Consider the following 18,331-nt stretch of genomic DNA (forward strand, 5'->3'; position numbering starts at 1 on the left):
ACGTAACTGACGCGACCCGTCCCGCCACGGAGCCGAAATGTATTACCAAAGAACGGCCAGAGAAGATAACAAAGCTGGCAACGCCAGGGAAGACGCTCAGATGAGAATCTATACGCCATAAATAATCATTTCAATTATTTACGCCGTGAAGAGGAAAGGAGGAAACTCTCCAAGACCAAAGCGAGAATCTCGTTGGCTTCCAATTTATCATTTTCCCATTGGGGTACAGAGGAGAAAAAAAAAATTCAATTATGCTACAAAAGTGAATAAATTTTGAAGTTGAGCTCAGGCCCCCGTCTGCGCTCATACTGCGTCCCAGACTCGCTTTGGGGGCGCCAGGGAAATGGAAGCTTATTAGGGGGGCTGTCCGAATATTTTAAACATGTATCCAGCCGCTGCAGTATCATTAGAAATGGTGGTCCACGGGGGGAGGCCCTCTCTAATTCCATGAATACATTCGCTTGGCAGAGCGAGCTCATCACACGGCAAGGAAATCAATATTTGCTTTTGAAACAGTTGATAATGGAGTCGGTGACACGGTGTTCCGTTCTCACCGATAAGACACACCATTTCCCTGCCTAAAAAGAGAGAGAGAGAGAGAGAGAGCGGGAGGGAAAGCGGAGAAATAAAATCAATAGCGATAAAGGGACAAAGGAGGAGAAAGAGGAGTGAGAGAGAGGAAAAATAAGGCGACGTTGGGAGCGGAGGACGGGACTGAGGGTGTCAGGTGCCAAGCGAAGCTTGGTGAGTATATGAAAGCGTGCTTTGTCTTCCCAGGGAGGGCTGGGTGCCTAAATGAGACAGATAGGCACAGTCAGAGAGGAAATGAAGTTGCTGTAATAACTGCAGTTGGATCCCTGACTGGGGGGGGGGGCAGGGGGTGCCCACGGGCACGTCTTAGCAGGCATGTGGGTGTGGGTGTCTGCTGACTAAATCCACCGCGACCACTCCGGCACGGCTGATTTATGCCACTGGCCAGGCTGCCCGCAGACCTATAGTCACACACCCTGCCCCCTAAGACCCCACAAACAGCCATCCCAACACCTCGTAAACCTGTCCCTTACAGGGGAGCACTGGGGGCCATTGTCCCATTGTACCTGCCGCGGGGGCTGCAGCTAGTCAGGGCCCGGTCCCAGCGCACGCAGTTATTTACGTCTTGCTATAACTTACTACGAGGCAGCATGCATTCCTCCCTCTCACCAATTTTCCAGGGCATGGGCAGAATTACACCTGAATTCCAAAGGAGGGGGCTTGATCTTCACACTATGTGCCTCTTAATGGCGTAAAACGACACTCAGACGACAACACGCATGCTAAACATGCGTTCAACACGCAGAACCGATGTAAGGAAACATACAGTCGCACAGGAAAACGCAAGCCAGCATGAGTGAAGGAAATAACATTTACACTATCACACACGTGCAAGTACACAATCAAAATAAAAGACTTTCGGCATTTTTAGTTTTTTGATTGCAGTCACAGATTTTTATAAAACTGAGTTTCCACAATGTCAAACTAACAGGTTTTTATTACATTTTATCACACACACACACACACTGTGAGGCAGGCTGAGGACAGGCATATGTTCTGCTGCCCGGCTGCCGCTGCAAGCTGCCAGAAACAGACCTGGAAGAAGGAACTGGACGAGCTCCGGTGTCCAGGAAGGTTATTAATGTAGCAGTTTAGGAGCTCATTCCCCTCCATGTATCTCTCTTTGGCAGCAGCCGCTGAACAGGGGCGGGATCTCTGAGCCTCACAGTCTCGCACTGCCATACCACACACACATGTGCAACGTACACACACAGAGTCACGCGTGTGTATGAATACATAGGGGATTGAAAGTAAGTGTATGTGTGTGCTTGCCCCAGCGAGCGCCTGGGCGTTGGTCAGTGGGCCGCCTGCTGGCCACGGCGATGTCACTTCCTGCCGTGCCGAGCTTGACGCTGCTCGCTCATTTGTAATGTGCAGCACAGGGGTGGGGGGAGCATCTTGCTTGGAGAATGACCATATGCTGCATCCTGGATGCTGTGAGCTGCTGCTTTGTGAGGACAATCTGTATGGCCGTGCTGAGCGGCGCGTGCGGGTACACCATGAGACACACGCACACACACGCAAACACAGAGGCCCTCACAGAGCTCCCAGCATTCAAAAACACACACGCTAAACACCATATATTTGGAAAGAGGCTTCGATCGGAGGATGCGAGGGCATCTAATGGGAACTTGAGCAGCAGAGATGGGTGCCAGGAGAATTCCTGAGCAAGACAGTGCCCTTCCCAGGGCTACGGGGGTGTGCCAGCCATGACCTGTCCTGCCACTCGCTGGGGACCACGGGCTACCAATCTGGCAGGAGTCAGACAGGTTCTGCTAGTGGAAGGCCACAGAAGATGGAGGGAGGAAGGGCCAGAGAGAGAGAGATAATGGGGGGGTGAGAAGAGGAGGGATGTACATGGAGATAGTAAGCTGGAAAAACAGAAGGGAGGAAGAAGGAGAAAAGAAGGAACTGGGGGTATTCATTCAATGAGGGATGCAGATTTGAATAATTCCTTTGCAAACGAGTACATCATCAGAGCTGGGCCACATTTATCAGGGGTGTTTCTGATGGCTCTTCAACCCAACACAAGGCCAATTCCACAATAAGACCCAACACAATCCACAGTAAGCCGCAATATAAGACTGACCAAAAACATGGACAGACCCAGCATAAGACTGACCCAAACCATAGGCAGCCCTTACATTAGACGGACCCAACACAGTTGCAACATAAATGTGACCCAACCCAGAGACAGCCCTAACATTAGACAGATCCAACCCGCAGACAGCCCCAAGCCAAAGCCAGCCCAACACAAAACCAGCCAGAACATACTGCTCACCCAACGCTAGCATAGCCCCAAGAGAAGGGTAGCCTAGCATAGAGCAAAATCAGCATATAACCACATCTCACATTCTGACATTCGTAATCTCAATGCAGTACCCTTAATCTGACACCATGTAACACCATGGACAAGGCCCATTCCAGAACTTTCATTGTGGATTCCCTCACTGCCTAATCTATGGACTTGGGGACCCGTCGCAAGCACGGCACAGATGAGCAAAGAAACGGGGAGCCGCAGAAACAATGTAGTGATTAATTAATTAAAACAAGAGGGAGCTTGCGTGGGACTCCAAGAGGCAGAAACCGCTAAGCGACTATGGAAGAAATGAAGCTGCAAACTGTCGCACGTTCATTTCCCTCCAATAAGATATAACAGGGAAAAATAAGCTTTCTGACAAGCCTTAACTTACTAGGAAGTGAAAAGGTGCTGGCCAACAGTGAAGATAAAAAGGGATGAGAGATTTCTTTTCTGTCTCTGTCTGAGACAGGCAGACCAAAGAGATTAAACCTCAAATAATCCGCATCCTTTCTGAGGCTTGGACGCCTTGGAGGAGCTCAGGCCATTCTTGCTGAGGTCACCAGGAGGTCACGAGGACGCAGCTGACCTGGCACCGGCCTTCTGCCGCCTCTCTGATCCACACTTAACTCAGTATTCAGCTTTATACCTTGTTTAAATTGAATTCGTCTGCCCAACCACCGTCAGGCATATTTGGGGACACCTAAAACGTGGGCCTCACCTCTGCCAGGTCTTTACACACAGAAATACACACAAACAATTAAGCATATGATTATGTTTAAATTTTTGCATGAGTATATGATTGTGTATCTGTGCGTGTGCCACGATAATTCTTCCTGTGTGCAGAGGGTGTGTGTTCAGAAGCCAGCATACATCCATGTGAATCTCTGTGTGTACATGTGTGTGTGTGTGTGTGTGTGTGTGTGCAAGCACTAGCAATGGTTCTCAAGTCCCAGCATCCGTCAGCCTCTCCATCCTCACGGCAAAACCCCCAATTTGGCAAAACGCTGTCGATTATTCTCCGGATTCGGTCCTCGTCGCCTGAGGTGCTGTCTCTCTGATGGAGCGCAGTAACAATAAGGTAAATAATGCATGTGCTTCCAGTCATAACGCGAGATGTGGATAGGTCTTCTTAGATGGCGTTAGACGCCACGATTGGCTGGTGTGCCGATCCAGCAGAGGATCCACAGCCAAATGCCGCTGGAAAGCAATTATACACCAAGAAGACACTCCAGCTGCACGAGGATCGAATTAGGATGCTGGTTTAGACCTCGCTCCCCTGCAGCTCGTCCTTAGCCTTCAGTAGCGCGTTAGTCTCATTAGCAAATGCTTTGTTTATCCCGGCAACGGGAGAAAACGCTAACATTTTGTTCATTAGGAGACAAGGGAATACCTCAAGTTGTGGGTATCTCTCTCTCTCTCTCTCTCTCTCTCTCACTCTCTCTGCTCTCTATTTCCATCCATGTGTAGGCGCTTCATTAGTGTGCAGAGCTGTGCATCTGGCCCAGGGGACTCTGGGTAATAGATTAGGCACTCCATTACAACCGCGGCAGAAGGGAACAAACAGCGTGCCTTGCACCTCCCCCCCCCCCCCCCCCCACATACACACGTTCCCACTGATATTAGTCCAGGTCAAATCCCATTCATCGGGACTAATGCTAACACAACGTCCCGGATTATTCCGTAATTAGGGTCACTTTCATCCTTCGTGTTCTCCTTATTAAACGCCCTTCTTAACCCTCCGGCCCTGCACAGCCGGCCCCTGGAGAAACACACCCACATAGGAAAGTGGAAATCTTACTGATACAGCGAAACAAATGTTTATCGCTAACATTTGTTTTCATTATCATTTCTATTATTATTATCAGCTTTAGAAGATGCCATTATCCCAAACACAGCACGCGCAGCTCATAGGCATCCATCTTCCGTAACTGCTTATCCGGTATAGTAGGGGTTCAAAACCTTTTGGTGTCTGCCGACCGATTTGCATTCTGCCCACCGGTTTATAAATTTCACGGACTGGTAAAACATGCTGGGGTGGTGGGGGCGGTCAATGGACAATTTCATACGTTTATTGTTTGCATTCTTCTCAGATGCACATAGATCAAAAGTGAAAATGTATCGTTTATTTTTGGAACCAACACCTCTGCAATACCCCCACTGGACCGGGGGAGCTGGAAACCGCTGTGGTGCAGGGTTGATGTGAGCCTAGGCCCTGAGTAGGTCAAAGGCAGAACAGCCGGGGTGGAATGGCTGCTTGGAAGAGCTCCCACTAACCCACACAAATGGCGATTTAGGGACACCAATTACCTCAACCAAAAGCGGGGGACTGCAGGAGAAAAATATGGGGAGAGCTGGGGGCCTGAGCCTAACCCATGATCCTGGAGGGGTGGCCCAGCAGTGCCACCCACCGAGCCATGGTGACACAGTGCATAGCTTTTCACTAATTTCCCCAGATGAGCATTTATTCTCATTCAGCTTTCACTGCCACTCAGTGCTAGAGCACCAACTGCTATTAATGGCATCTGCGGTCTGTAGAAGCACACAGCACTGCACGTCGCACAATGCCCAGCCCGTGTGTTAGAATGTAATGTGGTGGAGTACTGCAGTCTGAGTGGAAATTAGCCGCAGTTCAGGCTCTTCCTTACCTCAATGCAGTGGCACACTGTGGAGATATTTAAGCTGTGAAATATAAACCTCATTGTTGTCTTGCTGCTCCCTCCCCCCCCCCCCCCCTCTCTCTCTATATATATATATATATATATAGCATGTATGTACTTAGAGATATATGTATATAAGCAGAGAGTCTCCTTCTCCCATCCTCAGCAGATAAGCACCAGCCTGCTTCACCAAAGGGGAGTAGAGCTCCTCCAGAAGACTGGGGAGAGGAGCCAGTCAGAGGAAGGTACCACCCGGCAGGGGGGAAGGAGCGCCGGGCAGGAGGGCGCTCCCATATCCCAGAGAGTGCCAGCGTGGCCCACTGTGCCACTGCGTGTGCAGTGTGCACAGCCACTGCGTCATGAAGTGAGGGAGAACTGCGGGTGTTTGCGCGCACATGCACATGCACACATGCACATGTACACATGCATGCATCTCACGCTCCATGCGAACACGCGCACACAAACACGGGCAGTCCAACTTGGATCACCTTCAAATGCCTGAAACATTTTTAAAAAGTATATTTCATGTTTATTTATGTTTTGCCCCCTCCTTTCTACCCAAAAATCGTTAAATATGCAAATGAGATTCCCTTCTCCCATTAAAGAAGCCACCCCCCCATCACCCCCCCCCCCCCACCCCAGCCAAGTGCCTTGGCATAGACTCATGCAAGAAATGGGCCAGGCTGAGAAAGCGTGGGTACAAAGGCTGCTCTATGCTAGCATGGGGGGGTGGGGGGTGGGGGACAAGCCAAGCGACACAGTGCCGCCATGCTCTTAACTCCCTGGTTCACCGCGCATGGCTGTTTGACGTCAGGCCCAGCGTAGTGCGACATAGGCCGATCCGGGCTGCGTGACTCCACCCCCTGCCTCCACTGGCTCCCCCTGCTGGCTGCGCAGGCCTTCACAGGCATGGCGACCCAGGGGCATTGGAGGGCCCTGGCAGATTCAGGGGGCCCAAAACTTTACAACAGTGCCTCCACCCCTGACTCTGTAAATATACCTGTATTTTTTTTAATTGAATGTGCCAAACCAAGCAGGAGGGCCCAAGGTGACATTTTGTCAGGGGGCCCAGAAATCCTGGCTACGCCCCTCAGCTGATCCTCTGTCTACGCGGCTCTTGTTTCACACTGGCTACACAGTCCCCATGAATTTCACGGCTGATTCCACATAGCCACGGCCTAAGATTTTGCCCCGGAGCAGCTCTCCATAACTGCATCTTGGTGATGAAAAAGCACGGTGGGCGTTAATGTGGATTCCTGTCTCCCCTGAAGGACGGGGAAGCTCAGACGCCACGCCGCCAGCCCCCGCTAACGGCGCTCATGCCGACACTGCAGTACTGCCTCACTTAGCCAGGGTAGATAGGCCTGCAGTCAGGCTAGCTCGCCCCCTGCTTCCGGAAATGAGGGTGGAGGAGTCCGCCGCCTTAGTTTCCACCTTCCACTTAAGACCTGAATGTGGCTCCCCCCCACCAGCCTCTCTGCTACCTCCCCCCAAGCATGTACTTCCATGTTGGCAGACCATGGTCCGAGGATTCACCAGGATTGCCTCAGAATCCCTTGACCTGTTCTCCTTGGGGGGGGGGGGGTACGTGTCCATTCACGCTCCCGTATGATAATAAAAATTTTGAATGGTCAATCAAGCGCCAACGAGCCCCCCCACGAAGTGCCCGTTTCAATCTAAATCTGATCCCATCTCAGCAGTGCAATGCCACCGGGGTGTGAATCACCGGACCCCGCACTGCCACTGGCTCAAAGGTCACCGTTTTTACATTATTTATTTCTCTGGTCCCGCTCCACGGTAAAACAAAATAGCGGGGGAGGCTAAGAGGTGGGTGTGACATACGCACGATGGACTCCAGCAGATTAGCAGATGTGCAATGCCGGGCACTGCCTCCAGGGGGACACCCCTTTGTTCACATCCACTCACACCATCCTTATCCCACTTGTCGTAAATCATGGAGCAGTGAGTATGGCAGAGCCAGAGGGGGTGGTTTTTTCAGCCCTTGAGTGAACTGGGGTGACTCCAGGTGCCAGGCTTATGTAATAAGAGCCCTCTGTTTTTCTGGGCTCGCAAACAGCACGATAAATGCCTGGCTAATGTGATTTTTTTTATGGGGGGGTGGCAGCTTCGGCTCCGGTTAGGTATATCCACAGCCACCCATTGGGAAATCGTGGGCCAGGCTGAAACATGCGTTGGGCTGATGCGGAGACACCAGAAAATCGAGAGCATGCCAGCTGGCTTCCAGAAATGCCCCTTGGAGGGTAAGGACGCAGAAATGGGTTCGCTGTGGTTCACTTTGTTGTTTTTGGGGGGACACGTGTGTTTTGTGTATCTGTAATCAGCTCCAGTAACAATCAGGTGCCCCAATAAAACCTCTAAAAAATGTGTGAATCCACCGGCAGATGTAAGGACGACTATGCGAATAAGGACACGCTTAGGCACACGCACGGGCACACGTGCAAAGCCCCGGCTCAGAGCGCCAGCTCTCCACCCAGTGAAGCAGGCCTTCAGGGAGCCCAGCTACTCCCCCCCCCCCCCCACCACTCTGGGCCGACTTCATTACCAGGGCTCCTCTTTCCCAGTTAGGGCACGTCGCAGTCTGCTTTGTGTCCCGCTTGCCGGAGAGGCAGGCTGAATGGTAACGAGGGCGCTCCCGCGGAGAGCAGGGAGAGGGCGGCGGCCGCAGCAGCACGCAGGGCCAAGCTGCTAATTAGACAGCCAGAGTTAATTGTCTCTAATTACAGCGCGATGACTCACGGCCACTCGGCCGGTGCGCCTGCGCTGAATCCACCGTTCCGGCACACACCGACCACCCTCAGGCCCTCTTGTGTGGGGGGGGGGTCCTTCAGCAGCGGCTGCCGTGTCCAATGGATTTCCGGCACTTAAGGGAGCTTTTTATTTGGCGGTACACAGACAAGGTAGCCTGGTTGCTGCGCCAACAGGGCGAGCAGACCTTCCGGGGGGGGGGGGGGGGGGGGGGGACTTAGAAGGCGAGCGGGTCAGGGGAGGTGGGGGACACGGGGGGGATCCAGAACCCATGGGGCGGGGGGGTTGGGACCCCTTGTGGAGATATGCATGGAAAAGGAGTGATAATGCTGAAGGGACTGTAAAGGCGACTCGCTGCACACACCACACACACACACATATGCGTTCACACACAAGCGCTGCCACATAGAGCGCCGGGAGAATCCAGCAGGCCCTCCCGGCCAGGCGAGCAGGAAGTGATTAGCGCTGGGCTTTGGGGATGAGGCCAGGCCGGCCCGGGCTTTTATTAACACTTACAAATCCATTCCTGTACCAGGCAATGCGGCCAGCAGGCTCTAACGACGGGAGCCACGGTGATAATGAAGCCCACAGCCCCCGTGTCACTTACAGCCCCAGATGCTGTGACAAGGAGTCAGACGCAAAGAAGGCACCCCCCCCCCCAATTATTACACCTGCCTGGGGAGCTCAGATCTACAGGATGGAGCTAAAATTATAACACTGCTGCATAGGCTGGGAGACCCATGGGAATAAGGGGCAGGCCCTTCCAGTGTGAAGGGCGGGGCTTGTTTTTCCCAGCACAGAGGCCTTGAGGAACATTTCCTGATGACAGGCACTATGCCCTAACACTGTACCCATACTCTCTTCACACACAGACACACACAGGTGGTATCAGTGCCTCTGGTTTATTCTGGGCACCCTGACAAAATGGCAACTTGGAAAAGTTTTGCCGACCGGGGGGTTGGGGGGCAGGTGCCCCACAAGTAGATTTTGCAGGTGATAGATTTCACCTAATTATATAGAAACACAAACACAGAAAATGTAACAGTTTGTCTTTTGTAACGTCATTTTACATCTGGACCCTCTCCAGTCCAGGGCCCGAGAAAACACAGCCCCCCCACCCAGGCAACAAGGCTGACATTCCTCCATTCGTCCTCTCATTCTCACCCACGCCTTCTCGCCCTCCATCAGCCCGACAAACGCATGCACACACATTCTGCTATGGGGCTTTTATAAAGCGTGATAAATAAAGCCAGCTGTGCCGCTGTAGCCCATGATAACTAAATCACTGTGTCGTGCTCCTCCAGACCATGATAACTAAATCACTGCGTCGTGCTCCTTCAGACCATGATAACTAAATCACTGAGTGTCTGCAGTGATAACCAAAGCACGCTGCCGCACCGTGCTGAGGCCTAACCAGCAGGCTCTTTCTCAAGCTGTAACCGTGACAACTTTACAGTAAACCCATCAGGTCACTGCGGTTACCTCTAATGAGAGAGCACATGCTGCATGCTCTTTATGGTCTCCCATTAAAAGCAAAGAAGCCCTCACCCACATCCACCACACCAGGCCCTTGGCCTCTCTCACTCACCTCTATTAACTGAGCCGAGTTCAGTCTTCCGGTCCGTCCTGAATCAATCGAGCCAAGACTACACTCTACCACATTTGTGGCAAGTCTACAGTTAACCTCTCCATCATGTACCAACTTTGCCAAGTCTACAGTGAAACTTTCCTTCATGTATGAACTGTGCAAAGTCTACAGTTAACCTCTCCATCATGTACCAACTGTGCCGAGTCTACAGTGAACCTCTCCACCATGCATCAACTGTGCCGAGTCTACAGTGAACCTCTCCATCATGTACCAACTGTGAAAAATCTACAGTGAACCTGTCTATCATGTATCAACTGTGTCAAGGCTACATTTAGCCTCTCTTTTAAATATTGACTTTGCCAAGCCTCAAACCATCATTATACTCAAACCTGAATCAGCCCATTGTCTGAGCTGACTGTGCTATTCCACACTAATATCATCAGTGTAAATATGGAGGGTGTTTCCTGATCCTCTTGGCCATATTCCCATCCTTCTGACCTCTGAACCCAGGTATGCTGCTCATATATCTGAAAATTCCCACAATACCCCTACTGCCAGATTCCACACCTTCCCACCCCACACCACCCATCCCCTGACATTCTCCTGAACAGCCTGATGTCATAGTACCGCCAAGGAAACCTCAGGGACAGCCTTCATGATAACAATAATGCGTGCAGGATGGGACCAGGCTCCTGGTGACAAAAAATTAAATAAGGCAAGTACACATGCTTCCTCACCTGACGCATAATTCGACTCTGAGATGCAGAAAGTATGATTTGCAGAAAGTTAACTTTGTGAAACTCAGAACAGAACAACATTTTGCAACAAAAAAATAACTCAAAAAACAAAATGTACCGGTTGTTGAAAACAAACACCCAAAGCAGAGTAATGCTCCATTACATTTCATTACAGCTGCTGTTTAATCCCCTCTTCAGTGCTCCATGGGACCATCCGAACAAGGAGGTGCACTCACATGCTCTCTACAGCAAACCAGGCCAAACAAACAAGCAAGCAGCAGCTACTGCTTCCCTGACCAGTGACAATGGCCATTTCACAACAAGAATGCAACACGCCTTCAAACCCGCACTTAAGATGCTGTCGCTGGGTCCTCTCCGTCGATCCTGAGCTCTGACCGCTCAGCGACACAGAGGGACAGTGCCCCCACATGGAGCACAATGTCCATGCTGACACTACAAGGCAAATACACCTCACTCATCCAGACAATCTGCCCGTGGTGGTGAAAGGAAGCCACTCACCTAAACACCAGCATCACTGTCCAGTGCAAACGAAAAACACCCCACCTTCCCCCCCCCCCCGCCCCCAGTGTCCCGTAACTCCCAGTGGGTGTCAAAAGATCTTTCATCCTCCACCTCTGAGAACTCTTTTTATTCGCTCTTCAAAAGATGTGCATGCGTGTCCGTACCATGCCCCAAGAGACTCCAGAAGTGAAAGCAAAAGGAAAACACGAATGAGAATCCATTTTTCAGCTTTATTATAGTAAAAAGTAATGAGTACAAATTACATTCACTGGTACTTCCTTTGGACAAAGCCAAACGTACTTCCTAACGCTATGTGTGTGGTGTACGGACACTGAGAAAATGCATTAGCAGCCTGGGTTTAAAGATAAAATGATCTCACTCAAATTCACAGTAACAAAAATCGCTTTGACGGCAGTTTCATTTCAAATAGAAACAAAGGTTCTGCTGACCTAAAATCCATCGTCCATGAAAATACCATATATTATCTAAATATACTTTTAAATAAAACCCAACGATAACAATATCTGTTGAAGCATGTGAAATGCCGATATCTAGAGGCTAATCTTTTGCACGCTGCGTCGAGTTATTTTATTTTTTTATATGCTTCTCATAATGACTGAATGTCACGTTTCAGGAAGGGGCGGGGCAGAGGCGGATGGGGGATGGGTCCATTTCTGCAGAACAACACTCCAGCGATTAAGCGACAGATTGCCACTCTGCTGTAAGCTTTCTGACAGAGTCTCCTTGTCCCCGTCTTGTCCCCAAGCTGCTCTGGTTTCGGCAAACTGGTGTCCCGCGCGGCGCCCTCAAGTGACGGGGTTCGAATCAGCGGCCCTCGCCAGCAGCTGGATGCTTTTGCCAGGAAACAAGCGGACGCAAGAGGAGCACCAGGCCTTTATGCCGAGTTCTATACGGCTGCAGGCCATTTGCCGGTTGATTCCAGTCCAGACGCAGTACCTACCTGCGAAACCCCCGCCGAGCGCTCAGACTGCCCCCCAGTGGAGTCCGTGCCACAGTACGGCTCGTAACAGGTGATACAACCAACGCGAGGCCCCCAGACTGAGATCTGCTTTGCCCCACCAGTCCACTGCAGGTGGGATGCTTCGGCAAGGAGGGGTGGGGGGAAGGGGGTCAGCAAATGACATTTCGGCACAAGAAGGTAAAAAAAAAAAAAATACCCAAAAAGCCAGAGAAGACAATCCAGTCAATGCTTTGGATCCATTTAGTGACTGATTTTATATCCGCATGGAGAAGGTCGCAACACAGACAGAGGACAAAGATTCCCTCTGAAAAAAAAAGGCTCTGAAAAAACAGGCGAGAAAAACTTATGGCGTAACTGTGTCATCTTTCCTCACAAAAGACACTGTGGCCGTTTTATTTTTGTTTTTTTTTTCCTTTTTAAATATTGTCCGCACAAGCAAATTCTTTTTTTTTTTTTTATTTTGAACTCCACAACAAAATGATGTGCCACTTATAATCGATAAACACTGAGCGATAACGTTGATCACGAGCACAGGCGGAAGGAGAGTTGGGTAGGGATAGTCCTTGAAGTGCAGCAACGAAGAAGGCCAGTGCACCAAAATCGGACTTATGGGCATTTCAAGGAAAAAAAAGGTGTGCCGTTTATAAGTTTTTAAGGCAGTCTGTTTTGGCCGGCCCCCTTCTTTCGGTCAGCGCCCGAGACTGCACCTACAGAAGGACAGATACCACTTACCACTCACACAATGGAACGCAACGACATTCCATGCAAAGATGTAAAGGTAGAAGGGGGTAGAAAAAATTAAACGACACAGGATAAAAGTTTATAACAAGGCAACGCCCTAGACTGTTCACCTGATGCTACTGGCAAAGCCAATGCTATCCTGTGGTGATTTTAGTTAATGCTATCTTCCGGCCATTCTGGTAAGCCAATATCTTCTGGTCATTCTGCTAAGCTAATGCTATCTTCCAACCATTCTGCTAAGCTAATGATATTTTCTGGTCATTCTACTAAGCTAATGCTATCTTCCGGTCATTCTGCTAAACTCCTGGTTACTTTGCTAAGCTAATGTCTTATGGTCTTTCTGCTAGCTGTCATCATTGATACTGCTAAGCTAATACTGGTCTACAGTAATGCTATTAACAAGCTATATGGTCATTTTGGTGTGTATCACCAAACTGGTGCTCCTATCCTATAGTTGGCGGCACTTTCCAACACTGATAATACCTTGTTATTAAACCATTGCACCAAAGGAATACTACAGCGGTAGCCAGATTTAGCAGGAAATCGCAGCAGCAGGAAGTGAATTTTGAGAGTTACGTTTGTGGCCTAGGAACGAGTCTGTGGTGCGTTCAATGAAGTTCTGATGAGATGTCTATCGGATCAAGAAGATTGGCACAACAAATATCGCGATCGATCCAGCCCAGCGTGGCACACAGATGCAGTCTCATATTGTCCCTGCATAGAGAGAGCAGGTTTCCCCTACCATTATATTAGGGTGGCGCCCCACCCCCCCAACGGCACCTCCCGTCCCCCCCTTGAAGGTCAAGTTAATTTTATTTAATTAAATTTTCTATACAGCACCAGATCACAACAGAAGTCATTTAAGGTTACCTTTCCTATAGAACAGGTCTATACACTGTCCTTTTATTAAACAAACTAAATAGCCTTGTTACTTATCTTATTTACACAACAGCTTGTCATTTCTGTCTCTACATGGCGGCGCCTCTCTGTAGCTCTCTGTATCGCGCATGGCGGAGTTCCGCCCCGATGCGTGTGCACATGTCTGTGTGTGTCACACACAGGTGAGCACACTCCCACCAGCGGACAGAGAGCACACATGTCTGTGTGTGTCACACACAGGTGAGCACACCCCCACCAGCGGACAGAGAGCACACATCGGAAAATATGTTGCGTCAACCGCCTGAAAAGCAGACAAAAATATCTGCGCTTTTTTGACTGCTGTCATTAAAAGAAACACATGAACACCATGAATCCTGTCGGTGTCCGTCTGCACCCCCCCCCAAAGCTGTAAACCTAGGGGTAACACTGGAGAGGGTTCAGGCACAGACCGCTTCCAGCAGCACGTCTGAACGAATAGCCTGCCGCCCGAATTATAAGTCACACCAAGCGGCATGCACAAACCCTGCTACGCACAGCGGAATACCAGCGACCGCGTGCAGCAGAGAGCGCACCGCACTGTGTCCGGAACCCGCCTGGTCCTCCAGAAGCACGGTGCATGACGAGTCCATATGACTGAAGGGGGTGGGCTGGCAGAAGAGATGCTTTTTATGATCACACACAAATTAGAAATCCCTAGTAAGAATCACGCCTCCTGTGCCCCCCCCCCCCCATCCACCACATCTGAGCTAAGGAGACTCCCAACCTGTCAAACAGTTTGTACAACACCCCCACCCCACCCCTCCATGCCTCAGAGGTCACCTTCTGACAACATCGTTTACACTCTGGCAGCCAATTTGACCCTCCCCCCTCCCTACACCAAGTCCAGACTGTGAGAGCACAGCAACTTAACAGAGGTCCCTCTCCATGTGAATAAAGCAGCCAGAGTCTTAAGTCTGAACACTGTCACTTTAAAGGGCCCATTATGCAAAGAGGCTGGATATTAAGATACATCCTGCAAGACTGACAGGAAATCAAAGCAGAAAATGGTGCAGCAGTAGAAGAACTGGACTAATGTCCAACTGACAGCACTTATCTGTCTAGGAGGGTAGACACTGTCGCCCCCTTGGGGTCCTATAGTATGAAATATGGTCACATAAATGATTCACGTTGAAAGCAATGCATGGTTCTTTACATACTGGTACCCACTAAGCCAATAAATAATGTAATAACAGCGTAATGAAGTTAAATCATCAGTCATATCAAGAGTCTTATTAGGAAATCAAAAGTATAATAAAACTTAATCACTGGTCACGGAACAAGTGAATATTATTAGCTCATATTAGAAGAGCCTTGTACCAAAAAAAAAACACACACAAATGGTTATTTATGCACAGAGGAAATCAAACAAATCTCTATCTGTGTCTTGCGAGCTTCACAAGCAGGAAGCAGCTGATTCAAACCTCCAGGCTCGCAGAGCGAGAAAAGCGGAATAATTAGAGCCGGCTTTGCACGCTGCTACTTGGCCCCAACATCATCGTCTCCTGTTTTTTCTGACCTCGATGTATGTTGTCAACATTGGGGGGTGGGGGTGGGAGGGTGCGGCTTGACTTCACTGGTATGGACAAAATAGCAGTAATTTAAGACTTGTGTTAAAAAAAAGCCCTGCAGTGATGGATTCACACCATTTTCCAAACAGCCAAAGGAGGCAGAACAGGGGGCCTGAGAGATACACCCAGATCAGACTGCAGCTAGGCCATTGATTACAGCTTTCAGCAGAGGCAGGTCACCCACTACAGCCTGGGGACATCCCTGTCATAGCCACTACCTTTGTTTAAAGGTAATCTGATTTTCACAAATTACGGGGAATGTGTGTACGTGTGTGTATTAGTGAGTGTGCAAGGAGGGTTTTGACCGGTGGGCGCAGTCTGTGAGCACCGCCCACATATGTAGGCAGCGAGGCCCAAAAACATTAAATTCTCATGTGACAATCTGTTAGGAGATGTCGAGAGGGAATGGAAGCAAGTGGGCGGGGCCAAATAAACCTCAGGCCACAATAGGTATCGGAAAAGCATTAGCTAGAGTCAGAGCAGAGCCACAGGCCACAGTAATCACACTGCCACCCCAAACGTTATTAAAACCCCCTGCTGTCCCAGTGTGCCTGACAGGCTTTCGTGGCAGGACCCAGTTTGGGGGCGGAGCCTGAAGGTTCTCTGAGCCAATCAGCTGTGTGTGTGGGGGGGGCATGGCCGTAAACCATGGCGAGCCACACCAACGCATTATCCTACATGCCCACTAAGGACCAAGATGATGAATTACTCCTCATAAATTTCCATCTCCACTTGCTGTTTAGCTAGGAAAATGACACAAATAAAGATTCATGCTCGCAATAAACAATTCCGCTGTCTGTCTGTATCACGGTAATAAGAGACCCGTGTGTGACATTTCTGCTCTTCTCGCCTTTTGGGGGACAAGGATGAAGGTGCCACATGTGCTTGTCCCTGACGCTGACAAAATGAAAGGCGACGGCTCCGATTTTAATATCGCTGGCCACCATGTCCTTCGCCTAGCTCGAGATTCGAGGTATCCGTCTTGGCTGCCTTCCACTTTAGTTCTCTGTAATTAAGCGGAGGGGGATTGGGCCCTTCACCTGGCTCAGCTAAATCCCGTCTGGCCTGTCCTATGTCTGGGATCAATGGCACTGGCACCCCAGTTCCTACAGGAACAATGGGGATTTTAGCTCCAAGAATTCCATTTCAAGCCATTTAGGGTAGAGAATAAAAAATCCTGGCTTTCCAAGCCCCTCCTCCTGCTCACCGCCTGTTAATTTATACTGAGGATCTGCCATTTTGGCTCCTGAGTCCCTCACCGCCTGTTAGCTCACGCTGAGGATCAGCCATTTTGGCTCGCAGCTCCCACACTGCATGGTAGCTTGAAATCAGGGTAAGCCATTTTGACCCCCTGAGTGCAGATTCGCTCGTGCTTCAGCCGCAGGGCGATTCCCAAGAAAGGGTCGTCGTCTCTGCCCAGTCCTGAGACCCCGTTTAGAAAATAAAACTGCACTCGGATGCAAAGTGGGATTTTCGTCGCTCTTTCTTTTTCACAGCCCGCTTTGTTTGTGGTTCTCTCCTCTATGTCCTTTGTTCCTTATCTTTGCTTGGCTTCCCTCTCCTCACTCGCTCTCCCTCTCTCTGTGAGCGAAACATATTGCGGACGCGGTGGGACGCGAGGCAGCCTCGAACCCGCTGGCGGCAGCGGAGGCCACACTGCGGGAGTTCTTTTGTTGTGATCAGCGTGGCACGGGGAGGAGGCGGGGCTACCCACTCGGATCCATCGCGGCCCTGGAGCCCGGGGCACGGCAGCCCTGGAAAGAAGCGCCAGCTCCCAGCACGGCCTCGCCACCCGTGCCCACTCATGCATCCCTCTGGCGAAGGGTAGGAACACCACGCCCAGGTCTAGGGTTGGGGGGAAAAGTCGGCTGCAGATGGGGGTGGGGGGTTGTCATCTGAACAGGACACAGCATGGGGGCGCTGCTGGACTTCCACATTTTGCTTATGATGGTTCCCCACCCCTGCCTATAACCACAGAGATGGGGATGCAGGCCACTTTGTCCAATCAGTTTGCTCGTGAGGCCTGTCCTGGCACCCTGGGGATGAGGCGTGAGGACCCAGGCACAATGCAGACGGCCAGCAGCCGAACCCAGCCCCATGCGGCTTCCTTCTTATAGAACAAAGAGAAACCGGAGCAGCTGTGGCCCCCTTAAAACAATACAGATCAGGACCTCCGCTGCACTGGTGGACACAGCTGTGCAAACACGACCTGCCATGTCGACGCCTTCGGCGGGACGAGGAACGAGTCCCAGTCTCAGAGCAACGGGGTGGGGCGCTATCCCTCAGGTGGACCTGTGACATCATACTGCCCATTATATCCCACAGACACAAATGTATCCTGCCCCCTCAACTCCAAATCCCTTCCAGGACCAAGTCTTGGCAGGATCCACACACACACACACACAAAAGCCTAGAGTCAGAGAAAAATCAGCAGAGGAAAAGACATATCCCATTAAACACTTGGCATGTGAACCGTTGCTATATAAAAGTGAACAGAATCCATAGAGAAACCTAAGGGAGAGAAACACTTATCTCTCTTGCATCTAGCCAGCATAACGAGAAGCAGAGAGATAGCAGGCGAGAAACTCCACGGTCAGTGCGTAATGATGTCTGGAGATGGCGCGCTGAGGAGCAGTCCAGGCAGGGGGCGCCGTTCCGTCCGTGCTGGAGCTGGACCCAGACCCCGTGTCATCCCGCACACACCAACACTTCGGAAAGTGAGATTTATCGAACAAAACAGTGAGGCTCATCTGCCCGCGGGCCAAGTCTCCATGCCAACCACTCGTGATTAATCCTCTTAAGGAGAATCTTCTTCCCTGGCCCTCGAGAGCACGCTTGTTGACATTACTAATGCCCCCCCCCCAACAATTCCTTGTCTCACGGCATTATACCACCATCTTGATCCTGGTATTACATACCCTGTGAAACACTCTCAGTCAATACCAGTATCGTTTCCTTA

General features: G+C 50.5%; 1 protein-coding gene across 8 annotated transcripts in view; it reads right to left on the reverse strand.

The window, feature by feature from the left end:
* pcdh1b (protocadherin 1b) overlaps positions 1-18,331 on the reverse strand; it is a 136,267-nt gene that overhangs the window by 15,469 nt on the left and 102,467 nt on the right. The window contains exon 5 of one of the 8 annotated variants that reach the window (XM_023811515.2): positions 11,380-12,852. The exons of the other annotated variants lie outside the window; for them this stretch is intronic. Coding sequence (XP_023667283.2) covers positions 12,797-12,852 — 56 coding nt within the window. The 3' untranslated portion in view covers positions 11,380-12,796. Of the gene's footprint in view, positions 1-11,379; positions 12,853-18,331 lie in introns of those variants that run through there. 8 annotated transcript variants of the gene reach the window in all.

The sequence above is a fragment of the Paramormyrops kingsleyae genome, chromosome 10, assembly GCF_048594095.1.
Source record: "Paramormyrops kingsleyae isolate MSU_618 chromosome 10, PKINGS_0.4, whole genome shotgun sequence".
Classification (NCBI taxonomy): Eukaryota; Metazoa; Chordata; class Actinopteri; order Osteoglossiformes; family Mormyridae; genus Paramormyrops; species Paramormyrops kingsleyae.